This window comes from Limulus polyphemus, unplaced genomic scaffold (assembly GCF_000517525.1).
Source record: "Limulus polyphemus unplaced genomic scaffold, Limulus_polyphemus-2.1.2 Scaffold4710, whole genome shotgun sequence".
NCBI lineage: Eukaryota > Metazoa > Arthropoda > Merostomata > Xiphosura > Limulidae > Limulus > Limulus polyphemus.
In genome coordinates this window covers 34,794-49,642 of record NW_013670320.1, presented here as the reverse complement: position 1 = coordinate 49,642, position 14,849 = coordinate 34,794, and the positions used below count along the sequence as shown (strand labels likewise).

General features: G+C 32.8%; 1 protein-coding gene across 7 annotated transcripts in view; it reads left to right on the top strand.

Annotated features, from left to right (window-relative positions):
* Positions 1-14,849, top strand: part of LOC106471575 — a 39,892-nt gene that overhangs the window by 14,796 nt on the left and 10,247 nt on the right. For all 7 annotated transcript variants that reach the window (XM_022400188.1, XM_022400184.1, XM_022400182.1 and 4 more), the window contains 5 exons: positions 1,702-1,858; positions 5,916-5,944; positions 6,369-6,531; positions 9,053-9,221; positions 11,397-12,085. In XM_022400188.1, coding sequence (XP_022255896.1) covers positions 1,702-1,858; positions 5,916-5,944; positions 6,369-6,531; positions 9,053-9,221; positions 11,397-12,085 — 1,207 coding nt within the window. The remainder of the gene's footprint in view (positions 1-1,701; positions 1,859-5,915; positions 5,945-6,368; positions 6,532-9,052; positions 9,222-11,396; positions 12,086-14,849) is intronic.

Sequence of the window (14,849 nt, the reverse complement as noted above, 5' to 3'; positions counted from 1 at the left end):
ATCCTGTAGTTTTACTGTGTATAAGGAGCCACTTTAAAGTGAGTCTATAATAAATCCTGTAGTTTTACTGTGTATAAGGAGCCACTTTAAAGTGAGACTATAATAAATCCTGTAGTTTTATTGTGTGTAAGGAGCCACTCCAAATTGAGTCTCTGATACATTGTGTAGTTTTATTACTGTATGTTTTGAGCCAATTCGAAGTGAGTCTATAATAAATCCTGTAGTTTTACTGTGTATAAGGAGCCACTTTAAAGTGAGTTTATAATAAATCCTGTGGTTTTATTGTGTATAAGGAGCCACTTTAAAGTGAGTCTATAATAAATCCTGTAGTTTTATTGTGTGTAAGGAGCCACTCCAAATTGAGTCTCTGATACATTGTGTAGTTTTATTACTGTATGTTTTGAGCCAATTCGAAGTGAGTCTATAATAAATCTTAGTTTTATTATTGTGTATTGAGTTACTCCAAATTGAGTCTCTGGTACACTGTAGTTTTATTACGTCTGACACCGAAGGTGGACAGAAGTTATGATTTCTCTCTTATGTGTGTGTATGTCAGCAAGGTTTCTCAAAAAAGTCTGAATGGAATTGGGTGAAAGTTGGAATACATTTGGACTATAACCAAACTTAGAAATGATTAGTTTTTGGAGGGTCAAGGTCACGAAAATTCAAAAATATTCCTATCTCTTCACACTATTCTTGCTCTACGTCTCAGTCAAAAATTATCAGATTTTGATGAAACTTGGGGGACATATGTAGAATATTATTCCTCATTGTCCTGTCAAAAAAGGGTTCATATCCAATTTCATATTTTTTGAGAGCCAAATATGATCAATGTTGCGTAGAGGAGGTATATACTCTACTGAGTGCCCTCTAGTTTTTGTAAGTATCGAGCATCTTCAAAGTGAATCTGTAATATATTGTGTAACTTTATTCCTGTATACTGATTCTCCAATACATTGTGTAGTTTTATTGCTATATGTTATGTGTTGACAAGATAAAACTATACAAGTTTTGGAACAGCTGTCTGAGTGATTTAATATCATGATGCTGGAAAGCGATGGATTAGGGTTAGTACCTATAAACACATGGCCAGGTGGTTAGGCTGCTCGACTCGCAATCTGAGGGTCGCGGGTTCGAATCCCCATCACACTAAACATGCTTGCCCTTTCAGTCATGGGGGTGTTATAATGTGACGGTCAATCCCACTATTTGTTGGTAAAAGAGTAGCCCAAGAGTTGGTTATGACGACTAGCCGCCTTTCCTCTAGTCTTACACTGCCAAATTAGGGACGGCTAGCACAGATAGCCCTCGTGTAGCTTTGTGCAAAATACAAAAGAAACAAACAAACCTATAAACACTGATTTTATAATTATTGCAATTCTTCATCCCATACTTTTGATAACAGTGCTATTAAGGTAAGCAGGGCTATGTTTTTAGGAACATTGCTGCTGCTTTCAGAGTTTTTGTATGCAAAGTTTTATTTCTTGCCTTATTTGATAAACCATAATTATTCAAGATATTGATTACATGTGTCTGTCTTGTTTATTCAGATGTAAAAATTACACAAATTATGATATATATATATTATTTTAGTTACGTACACTTCACTTAAAGAACTAAAGTGTCAGGAAATTTGTTTATAGAAAAATCATTGTCCTACACTCTTGTATGCTGCTAAATGTTTACCATGTTGTTTTCTAGATCTTACAGACCACAAAACCATCATCAGTTCAAACTACCAGTGGGGAAAACAGTGTACCTGAACTACTGGTTGATACCAGCACAGGAACAGCAATGAAGTCTGTAATGAAGGATACAACGAAGTTACAGTCAATGACAGTACAAAATAAAACTACAGGTATAACCTATATATTTTGTCGGTCTTTTATATGGCAATTTAAGTAGGAAAAGGTTGCCTTTCTTTGGTAGTTCTTTAATTCAATGATAAAAAAGTTACTATTTAACCACATACAGACTAGTAGGCACTTTTTGTATACCTGTGGATTCCCTTTGTAGAGAACCTTTCAGTCACACAGATATTCTCTTAGAGGCATTCTGCATCTTTTCAATTTCAGCCGTTTCTTTCTCTGACCCCTCAGATCCCTTGCATTTTTAGCCCCTAGAGGAGGCTGTGTCCTCACTTCAGACAATGCACACGGTGGAACAGGTCCAAGGCCCTCTTACAGGGTTTACTTTACTCCCATCTTTTTATAGTTCCCAAGATGCCAGGGGAATGATAGCCTACCATAATTCCATTAATGTTGAACCAATTACTTCTCATCCCTCGATTCATGATGAAAAGTTTTCCACACCTGATGTGGGTGTTCTCTCTCTTGAGTTGTTGATGACCCGGATACACTTTTTTCTCCATTGTGGTTCATCTGGCAATCCATTGCTTCCATCATCTTTGTCCAAGCAATCCGATTTTTCAGTTTAGGGCACTTACATTGAGGTTGACTATGGTCCTGTACCATTTCATTTGGTTTCTGGCAAGGTTTGCGTGGAAGATGCATTTCCACTACTGTATGGACAATTGGCTCCTACTTGTTCTGTTCTTGGACCTCCCTTCTGTTGTTGGAGTTGTCTCATTTGGGTTGGCTGGTCAAGCTCTCCAAGTTAGGATTGATACCTACTAAGTGTCTGATTCACTTGAATGGTTACCAAAGCATTCATGTCTCCTTCTCTTCCTGCACGAGAGGTTCTGTCTATTTTGGAGACTCTAGCTTTATTTGAATTCCCTTTCTCTCTCCGATGTAATCATTTATGTCCCCTTCAGAGGAAATCTGGCAGATCAATTGAATGTGTCCACAGAACTGTCCAATGGCACTAGGTTTTAGCTATCTGTTCTTTGTAAAGGTAGGTATTTATCTGAAGTGCATTTCCAGTTGAGGAGGATGTTAACTTTGAATTTACTAAAACATTACATATTCAACATATTGATGGAGTTCATGTTTGACTATTATAAGAAATGAACAAAGAGATAACTCTTCTGGTTAAACAACTATTATATTGAACTCGTAACTATATCTTATCAATTGCTTCAAGTCATAAGCACTGATTTACATTGAATGTTTCATTTTATGATATCATTCATTTGGATACCAAAGAAGTTTGGGAGATTTATCATTTTGTGTGTGCTGGTGTTATCTGGATCTCTTTTTCTTCAACTTTTTGGTGTTATGTCTTTAGTTTCCTTTCTCAGATAGATCCTGTAGTTCTGATGCATAACAACTTATCACTCTGTATCTTGCATTTGCCTTGTCAACATCATGTACCTCATTCCTTACTTTGGTCTTTTCTTTGATGTTGGTGTGTCCATGATGGTGATTGGAGCTGCAGGTTCATGGGAGTGAACATTATTAACATGATTAAAAGAAGTTCCACTCATTTTGGAATAAGTTTGATAGACCTAACAGAATATAACTGAATTTCATATTTCTGTTTATAGACTTCTCTGTTTTGATTAACTTATTTGCGTTAGTAATAATTCTGAGTAGTTTCAAAATGTTTTTGGTTATAAATAAGTTTTTTTTTTTTATTGGTAGTAATGTTTCTCCTCCAGTTTCACCATTTGTCTTCGGAAATGAAAATTAACATGGTATTCAGAATCTCAGACTTTTGAGTAAACCTTCAATTATGTTTAATGATATTAGAGTTTTGTATGTTTAAGTCCTTCAGCTTTTTTTATAATATTTTAGAAGTTTGAAGATGAAATTGATGTGACTATTGTTCTTGAGTTAGGCTGAGTTTATAGTAGGTTATGTTGTGGTTTTGTACTTTGGAGAAATTAATTTGTCAGACACAAGCTTTGTATATGATAAATTTGTTGTAAATGTTGACATGAAAATGAAAAGGGTATAGTCTTCCCACATAACTAAAATATGTATTTTGATAACCTTGTATTTCATTCCATTTTTTTTCCCAGTAGAATATGGTAGTAGTTTTAGAGCTAATTTTAGACAAACATGAATCTAAAGAAGATGTAGAAATCCTTTACTTTCCTTACCCGAACTCTGTGTTTAGTTTGGTTTTGATTGAATGTAAATATTACGTAGAACTACAAGCAAACTGTAATCATGTCTCTCCTTCTGCTGTAACATAGTTTAATATTAGGTAAGTATGATGTTTGGTCTTTTTTGTGATTTGAAGCATTGCTTAGTCAAAGACAGTTTTTATTTCTTAACCAGAATTTTTAATGTGTGCAATATGAATAATTTTTCGATGCTCCTCACTGTAAAGTATTTCATAGTGGGGGATATTCTATTCATTTGTCTGTCAGTCTTGATCTCTCAAGATTGGATGAGTGGATTTTCACAACTTGTACAACAGGTGCTACATACAAATTTCTAGACCAGATTAACTTTTTAAAGTAAATCTCAAACGCACTTAGAACATCCACCCCAATCTTGTGTACTGGAATTTCATCATCCAATTGGAGGGGCATAGGCCCAATTAACTTTTGAAGATTGTGGATCAAAGATCAAGGTCAGAAGGTCATTGGTATGAATAAAATCTTTGCCAACTTTGTGGATATGATATTTCATTACAGGATGAGTGGATGTTGACCAAGCTTTTGCAACAGGTACTATATAGAATGTCCTAAACATAATTAACCTCTGAAGGCCATGTGTCAAAGGTCACTTGTACATAGTAAATCATCCCTAATCTTGTGGACAGGTACTATGTCATCAAATTCAAGGATTTAAACACACAATATAACATTAGTGAGTTATAAGTGTTTCATAAATACAATTTGTACTTGTTATTTTTGATGATTAAGCTAAGATATAAAATTACAACCAACTTTTTTACCTGCTAGCTTGCTTATTATAGCAAGTATGTTTTTTGAGATAATCTTGGCCTGAATATAATATCTCCAGTTGTGTGTGGCAGACCAGATCTCTATCTTGTGATAGTTCATCTGTCATTTTCAGCCTGCTACAGTGGTGACTTGTTTGGAGTAATATCACAATATTTACACTTTTGTCATACTAACATTGTATCGTAGTCCATGTTATTGTCTTGGTTTTGGTATCCCATTATACAGAAGTTGGAATCTATATTTTTACATTCATTTCCCTTTTCATTTCTTAACTGCCAGAACTATATTTGTTCAGTTCCACGTTTGAGGGATGTACTATATGATTATTGTGCAAAGTACCAATATGTTGTCCCCACCTTCACCTCTTTCCCCAGATGTTATTAAATGTTGAAAGCATCATTTTGGCCAGGTGGTTAGGGTGCTCGACTCGCAATCTGAGGGCCGCGGGTTCGAATCCCCGTTACACCAAACATGCTCGCCCTTTCAGCCGTGAGGGTGTTATAATGTGACAGTCAATCCCACTATTTGTTGGTAAAAGAGTAGCCCAAGAGTTGGCGGTGGGTGGTAATGACTAGCTGCCTTCCCTCTAGTTTTACACTGCTAAATTAGGGATGACTAGTGCAGATAGCCCTCGTGTAACTTTGCGCGAAATTCAAAACAAACAAACAAGCATCATTTTATTTCTTATACACAGGCACTTTGAATGTATCTTCTTCTCTTCTGATTTCAACCATATTTTTAACGGATATTTTTTCTTCCTATTTTCCCTTTGACAGAAGCTATGTTTGTTTTTCATTTTGTCTTTCCTATTTGTTATCTCATACGTTTAGGCAGAGCTATGTTCTTGAATTAATTAAAATTTATTGTTTCAAACCATGTTTTAGAAATGGAGAATATAAGTGCATAATCTCTAGATATCTTTACGATACCTAGTACGGAAAAAAAAATCCCCAAAAGTCCTTGCACCTCCATTACCACAGCATTGTTATTGATAAAAGTATATTGCCAAAATTTCTAATTAATTAGTCAAGTGAAGTTACTTGTTATAATTGTATAGTGACTTACGAGTGTGTATTCTTATTTATCCTTACAGGAGAGATTCCGAAAAATTTGACACTGAAAGTAAGTTTATTCTTCTGGTATTTCACTTAATTGTTACACTTGTTTTATAAGGTTGGAACCATGCTTTTATTAAAATAATTAGTTTTAATTTTCTATAGTTGTTTAAAAAATGTAAGTACTCTATTCTGTGAAGTCGGAGCTCAGTAACTACTTTATTTTAAAAAACCGAGCTTATATTTTATGTATTCACTCGACCGTGAGCTAGAATTTTATATGTCAACATATTTTTGAATTAAAAATGTAATTTTACGGTTTAATTGCTCACTGAACAAAATATTCTATTTAAGATCCAAGTCGAGAACTGTTTCCCAAATGTTGTGTGAAGGAAAATGAAGTATTTCTTTCTTAGTGCTAGTGGCTTTCAGAAATTCTGCAACAATGAAAAATTGTTTCCCAGTGTAAATACTTTTTTTTTATTTGATAGCAACACAATGAAAGTGGTAAGATAGGGAAGTCGCCTCATTTACATACAACTTTAATCCAAGGTTCCAGTAAAACTGTTTCTGCTCATTCCTTGATGGACATCAAACCCAAACCTTTGACTCAAGTTAGCTCTGAAGAAATTGAAGAAAGCATTGATAAACTAAGTAAGGCTTTGTGTTAAATTTAATCTTTTTGTGTGTGTGTGATTGATTTTTCTGTAAAGATAAATTATTTTGTTGTTTGAGGTATACAGTTTATGTAATGGTCATTCTTTTGTTTATAAAATTGGTTTATATCATATTTTAACTAGAAGTTCAAGCAGCCAGTAAGAAAGTTTAAATTGTTTTCTCGATTGTAGAAATATTATGCATACAATGAAATAAATTACCACAAATTTTCACTGGCTTAGCATTTAAGTTATATGGGTACAATGTACAACATTTTCAGTGAAGGAGGAACACTATTTTTTAACAGTTGTGATGTATTTAATTGTATCGTACCAGCTGTAACAGATATGTTAACTCTTGGAGACCTTCATAATTTCAAGCTTGTTCCAAGAGTATATGATGTTCTGCAGTTAAGAGGATTAACAAAGTAATTTTGAAAATGCTTTATGTTTAGGGTATCAAATAATCTAATATTCTTTTAAGCTTAAAATTTATGTCTTGAACAATTTATTGTTTATAACTGGAATGCATTACGGATTACAACTTGTGTATAGATATTTTAGTATTACATAAAATTGATTGTGTTCTGAGATACAGAGAGTCTGTGACTGCCCATTAATTAAACACAATATTATTTGCTATATAAAATGTATAATTTCAAGTTTGACACAAATAAATTATTTTGGTGTTTATTATATATACGTTTTATAAAATGGATATCATTGATAATGGTTGTTTAAATTGTAGATTAGATTCCAGCAACCAGTTAGTTTATTCTGATGAAGGGCAGGTACATGTTAGTCCTTATTTGTATTTGATTAGTTCTCAGTCTGTTTCAATATTCTACAAACTATTTGTTGACAGTTTGATTAAGTGTGGTTTTAAAGTGAAGAGTTAAACAGAGACTGTTTTTCATCAAGAAAACATTAAAGTGACATGATTAAGTTCTAAGTGTGGTTTTTAAAGTGAAGAGTTAAACAGACTGTTTTTCATCAAGAAAACATTAAAGTGACATGATTAAGTTCTAAGTGTGGTTTTTAAAGTCAAATGTTAAACAGACTGTTTTTCATCAAGAAAACATTAAAGTGACATGATTAAGTTCTAAGTGTGGTTTTAAAGTGAAGAGTTAAACAGACTGTTTTTCATCAAAAAAACATTAAAGTGACATGATTAAGTTCTAAGTGTGGTTTTAAAGTGAAGAGTTAAACAGACTGTTTTTCATCAAAAAAACATTAAAGTGACATGATTAAGTTCTAAGTGTGGTTTTAAAGTGAAGAGTTAAACAGACTGGTTTTTCATCAAGAAAACATTAAAGTGACATGATTAAGTTGTAAGTGTGGTTTAAAGTGATGTGTGGTTTCCTAAAATGTTTTTTTTTTGCTTCATTTTTCAGTTTTTTTTCTATATTTACTAATTGTAAGGTTTATTGCTTTTTCTGTATTTATTGATTGTAACATTTGTTCATTGCCTACACTGTTATCTACCAAGTAAGAAAAGGTTAGAATTATTATCTGTAAAACAATGCACAGTACATTTCCTGTGTAATTTGAATGTTCTAGACATTAATGAAGCATGGTTAACATGCTTACATGTGTATGTAAATGTATCAAAGATATCAAAACCTTTGTTAACCCTATGTATGTGGTTGGAAGTCAAAATGAGCATGTCACAATATTGTGAATTTATGTCAGTAAACTTGGCACTGAAATGTACTTAAATCAAATTTGAATATTAAGTGTTTTAATTTCTTAAGTTCACAAGGAAATGTTTAAATGAAATCTCAGTCTTTACTTCTCTGTATCACATGACACTTGTTTGCTCCAAATTGCCAACTTAACACTTTTTCCATCCCTATTTGACCTTTTGAGTTTTACTACAAATTACAAACTTATTGCTTACACATATTTAATTTTTATAAACTCCAGTCATCTCGATTTAAACCAGAAGGTCCAACCCACCTGATTGTTAATTTTGTCTATGTACATTATGAAACATAGGGAAAAATATTCATTTTCCAACCAATAATCCCCAGTAGTTAAGCCTTTCTTTGTTGTTTAAAATATTTACTACTTGGAAAATTCTTTCAACCTGAAAAATCAGTTCTGTTGAAAAATTTGAAAATCCATTAATTTGTTAAAAATTCAAGGATTAAGGATTAGTGCTTATTAGTGTAAATATTGACTACATTCAGTTTTTTGCCTAAAGTCCGATATTGTATTAGGGAATACACAAGTGTAAACAAGCATTTTATACATTTATATATAGTGTTTGTAAATTGTATCATGGGTTCTTTGTTTCTAACTGTTGTGTTAATACATATCTGTTGATCCAGAACTAGTAGATGAGTATTAAATTAATGGGTATGCTTGTTGTTACAGAAAATTTGTTTTCAAGCTAAAATTAAAAACGTTTTTTTAAATTTAAATAAAACAAGAGATGATCTAATTAGTTTTCCAAATTTTTACATTAATATAATATGCTTATTTTCTATGCATTTTTATGTACTTTTTGTTTTTAGAAAAGAAATTGCTGGAAGAGAAATGTTTCCAAGAACCAGCATTTTGGTTAGTTACTATGAAAATGTTGCCTGAAAATCCTCTATGTTTAGTTTGCACAAAAAGCACATCAGATCTTGTACCAGATTCCACTAGTATAGATGGCTATGTTTGGAAATGTGGCTATGAAAGGTAATTATATTAAAATACCCTAACTTGTGTATTTGTAATATATAAAAAGTTTTTTAAATTACATCTGTAGGTAGGCCCGGCATGGCCAGGTGGTTAGGGCACTCAACTCACAATCTGTGGGTCGCGAGTTCGAATCCCCGTCCCACCAAACATGCTCGCCCTTTCAGCCGTGGGGTGTTATAATGTGACGGTCAATCCCACTATTCGTTGGTAAAAGAGTTGGCAGTGGGTGGTGATGACTAGCTGCCTTCCCTCTAGTCTTACACAGATAGCCCTCGTGTAGCTTTGCGCGAAATTCAAAACAAACAAACAAACATCTGTAGGTCTTGCAAGGTAAGCGTAATCATGATGTTTACACTACACACTTTGTAGTGCTGGCACGGATTTGTGTCTCAGTATGAATAACATCTTTCATAAATCTTTTTCTGTCTACGGTTTTTTTGACAAGTTTATAGTTGTCAAAATTTCCACTGATTTCTCAAAGAAAAGGTATGCAAATATTTTCTCATCTTTATGATAACTTCTATTTATCTGAAACTCGGGAACACTTTTAACACAAATTATGATTATTAGGGTTAAAGATAATTTAGTTGTGTGTTATAGAGGAAAATGCTCTTTTACCCTTATCGATCAGTTTATTCTTTACTAAACAGTAACACATAATCATAGCTAAGAAAAACTTAACATGTAACCCACTTCTAATTGGTCAGTATTTTTATATTGAAATGATATTCATTTCACTCGGTTGAGTTTAGGAAAGGTTATTACTACTGTTGCTTTTCATCCCACCTTGCAAAGTGCTGATCATTCTCACGTGATTTAAATTTGGAATTTAGAGATTGTCTTTATTTTATATTAGCTGTTAAATATCAGCAAAGAATTCTTTCATACTATGTAATGTAAACTGTATTACCAAAAGTATTTGGTCAGTAAGGAAATGTGCAAAGGTTTTAATTCACAATTGTTTATTATGTTTGTAAGAGGATGTTGGTCTACCTTTGGCAACAATCATTCTTTGGACCCTATCACTAACCTTTGGTAGATATAAGGAGCAAAGTAACATTGGATCATTCCTCCTTCAGAGAGCAAGTGCCAGTTTAGTATTGGATCAGGGTCTGTTGACTCTGGACCTCAGGCAATGTCCCAAGGTGTCCTGTAGTGGTTCAGTTAGGTGTATGTTGAAGCCCTGTGAAAGAGCTTGGATTATAAGGTACCATATCTTTGTGTTAAATTGATTTCTTGAACCTATATGTTTTTCTAACACCATGAAAGGCCCTAACCATAGTATTGCATCAACATTGGTACCGCACCCTTGTACAAAATGAGATGGAAGCATTCATCTGTCCATTCACTAGGCCCTCTTTCAGACCAGACCTTGGAAAACATCCCCAAACCATTAAATTTCCTCCACCATCTTTTACCATTGGGACAACATAATCATTTGTGTAGTAGCACTTGGCCACTTGATGCCCAACCCAAATTTGTCCACTGGATGCAAGCAACATGTACTGTGTTTCTTCACTCCACATGGTGAATTTCTGCTGTTCAATTCACCAATTTTGATTTTCCATGCACCACTTTAGTTGAAACTTTGCATTTAGGTTTGTAATTCATGGCTTGTGAGTGCAAAGCAGCATGTGCTTTATAAAGGTGTGCAGCATGTACGGAATCTCAGGTCTAACCAAGATGTCACAAGGTAAAGAGCTGACTGACTTTTAACTTGGAATGGTTATTGTGTGCCAAGTGGTGTGGGTGGGGGACGAGTGTTTGCATCATTTCCATCACAACTGTGGATAATGTCCTTAGGAAATGAAAGACAACAGATCATGCCAATGTTGAAATTAGGACAGGCAGTCCAAATGAAGTGTTAGATCAAGCCAGAAGAACCTTAAAATATGTGGTAACAAGAAACTGTGTAGTCTGACATTAAATCTATCATCCATGAAATCAACAAGTGCACTGGAGCTGATGCTACCACATCCACAATCTGATAGAAACTGTCTATTCAGAGTTTTTATGGAAGAGCCATAAAGCCAGTGTGAGAAAAGTATATAAATACGGATTGGGATGGTTGATTTGAAGTTTGGATATGCTGTCCGAATACTTTTGGTAATGTATTGTATGTATATTATAATAAAAATGTTTGGGGAAATTTATATTTTATGATTCTTTCAGATGCGGAAAAAAATCCCAGATAATTCGACCAAATTTCTTTGGACGATTCGGCATTCCTTTGTCAAAGCTTTTGCAGTTGACTTATCACTGGTCTGTTCAATCTGATCTGAATGACACTTTGGGTGAAGTAAATGTAGATGTGTATATGGCGAGGTCGGTATGGAGAGCACTCCAGGAGGTTTGTGCTAGGGCTCTTGTACTCAAGTCAAAAAAACTCGGCGGGCCTGGCACCATGGTTGAAGTTTCTTTTGCATACATGGGTAGGTTTAGTATACTTGGAGCTTATGATAGAGAAAGTGGAAAAGTTCGAATGAAAGCTATTTCTTCATCAATGGGTTGGTCTGCATCTGTCTACATTAGAAGTTTGGAACCGTGGCTGTTACCCAACTCTGTGATTGTGTCTTCAGAGGAGAGGATGAAAGAAATTACCAGGAGTGGCCATACCTTTATTTTAGCTCATGCAGGGGCTTCAGAAGAAGAAGAAGAAGAACATAATGTTAACAAAGTTAAGAATTACCTATATGTACAGCTTAGTGCTATGTTTGGACAGTTCATTGTCGCTCAGCTTAAACTTGAAACTGTTCAAGGATATTTGGATGAAATTCAGTGGAGAGAGAGATTTGGTACCAACCCTTATGATACTTTTTCAAACATTATAACTGACATCGGTGAGCAGAGTGGAAGGAAAAGTAAGTTTCTAGTTTTTCTAAACAACAGAAAATGTTCTTGTTTTTTCAGTGATTTTTTTTTTATATTATAAAAGAAAATTTAAGGCATTCATCCTTTTCAGGTGCATCTAGAACTTGTATTTCTTTTAATGTTTTATTTTTATAAATCGGAAATGGTAAACGTATCACGACCACCTGAGTATTAAAGTGTTAACACACTTTACTACCCCATTGTGTTGATGGTAATGTGTGTTACAATGTGGGAACAGTTATATTAGTATTTCTTTTATCTTGAGCTCAGGGTACTGTACACGTAGAAATAAATAACTAGTTTTTGTGTTTTGTAAATATGAGTAAGTAATGAATTGATCAATTTGTTATGTTTAATATTATTTATTTTCATCATTTATTATAATCTAAGTTTTACACCTGTGAAGGTTATTTTATATTGTTAGTTTGATATATTGATTTAGTATTAACATAAGGCTTCTAAGCTGGCCAAATTTTGTGAGATGTTATTGGGATTTTGTCAGAAAATATTGATGGTAAAGAAGGTCCCCAAATGATGAGACAAATCTCTCTAAGTAGCATGTATTTAAGCTTTCCATGTTTATTGATTTATGGAATTAGGTACTTCTAGTCAGTTTGTTATACAAAATTAGGCTTATCAGTTTTTAGTTGTGTTATATATAGTTGCTAACTTTTGATAGAAGTTATTAATTTTTACCTATTTGGTATATGAGAGCCAATAAACCTTAGCTCTTTAATACAATTATAGTGTTACTCAAGAGTTTGTGTTATGTAGTTTATTTAATAGTAATTAGAAATGCTGTTAAATCTGCAGTAACATTTGTCGTGTTTGATGAAACTGCTTTGTCTGCTACAAATGATGCCATATTTGTTGATATCCACACACACATTAATGAATGTGTTATTAAAGTGCTCGTTTAGTTGAGCAGTTAGAATTTTGTATAAAAAAAAGCTTAAAAAATACTTGCGTAGGTGATTCTCGTTTTTTAACAGAAGTATTTGAAAAATAGAGTCAAAAAGAACTTTAGTACATGCTTAGTGAGCTAATAACATTTTTAATAGTTTTGAACATCTTATGATGCCCAGTGCATATATTTTTAAACTTTCTAATGTTTTCATGTAAAATAATATTCTTAGGATGTAAATTACTGAGCAGAGAAGAGCTCCAGGGCATAAAAGATGTGTCATTCTTACTTTCACATCAATATATACATAAAGTCAGGGTGTCTTTCTGGTCTTTCGATGTCACAATTTCTTGTGAGGAATTAGCTGTAATTTTGTGTAAAAACTCTTGTTATATCCATGGAGATTGAGTTTAACTTGATAAGCAATCATATGAAAGGTTTATCCTGGAAAGCCATTTCAATTTTTACTACATAAATCCAATGACAAACGAGTGATGTTTAATACTATGCATAACAGTTCTGGTAAATATTGGAAATAGACTATATTGTTTAGTTTCCAGAGAAGAAATGAGAGTTAATAGATTACTGGAGCTAAAACAGTTTTGGTGTAATGTGACTATCAACAAAATATTATATTACGTGGTTTGTAAATTGCTAAGAATAACTTTTAAAATAAAATACATTTAGATATTAGTAAACTTGAAAATAATATTATACCTTTTGTAATTGCTCAAAAAATATAGTAAATGATGTTTTATTTGTAGATACAAAATTAAAACAAATAGTAGATAAAAAAAAATTGAATGATGTTTTCAAAGATAAGATTATTTCATCAAGAAGACAACATGAAAATTTATATAGATTATTGAATAAGCCTAATAAAAAAGACTTTTTTAAGGAAGGTATTTTCAACTGTGAAAGAAAGAATTTGTGGTTTATTTAATTTATATTAAAACTACAAAAACAATAGAAAAATATGAAAGGTATTTTGTTGTTCATTAGTAATTTCATTAATCTTAATGCTGTAAATTGTGGTGAGTTCTATATTGGTGAAACAGATAATTTAAGATTAAAAGATGGATTCACATAAATATCATGTTAGATTTCCCAAGACAAACCTAATATAGGTCAGCAAACATTCTAATGACTGTATTTTGAGCAAATATAATTATATTTTCATGTGCTCCCCTTTTTTGACGTATAATATAAAACATAAAAGATTAATCTTCAAAAATATTTCATAAATTTGTTTAAAATAACTTTAGATAGAAGTAAGATGGTAGATAGAAGTAACAGTAGTTGAGAAGTGTTGATTCGTAATGGTCAAATGTACTAGGAATCACAAAATAGGACAGAATAAGTAAGAGGTATGACTTGTATTAAGTAGAAATAAACCTTTAATTAAAAGAAAAATGGTAAAGGATCAGAAAAGAAGGGAAACTTTATTTGATAATCTTATTTTATTTTAATGTATTTAATTTACATAAGGATCATATGTTATGTTTCTACATTTTGAAAAAACAAGCATTTAATTCAGGTTATTTAAGTTTGTTCAAAAGTGGTATTTGAATGTTTTTATTATAGATTATCTGTAAAATTACATCAGGAAGAGTTAGTGACTCTAGATTATCTGTACAATTACATCCTGAAGAGTGACCTTAGATTATCTGTACAATTACATCCTGGAGAGTGACCTTAGATTATCTGTAAAATTACATCCTGGAGAGTGACCTTAGATTATCTGTAAAATTACATCCTGGAGAGTGACCTTAGATTATCTGTAAAATTACATCCTGGAGAGTGACCTTAGATTATCTGTAAAATTACATCCTGGAGAGTGACCTTAGATT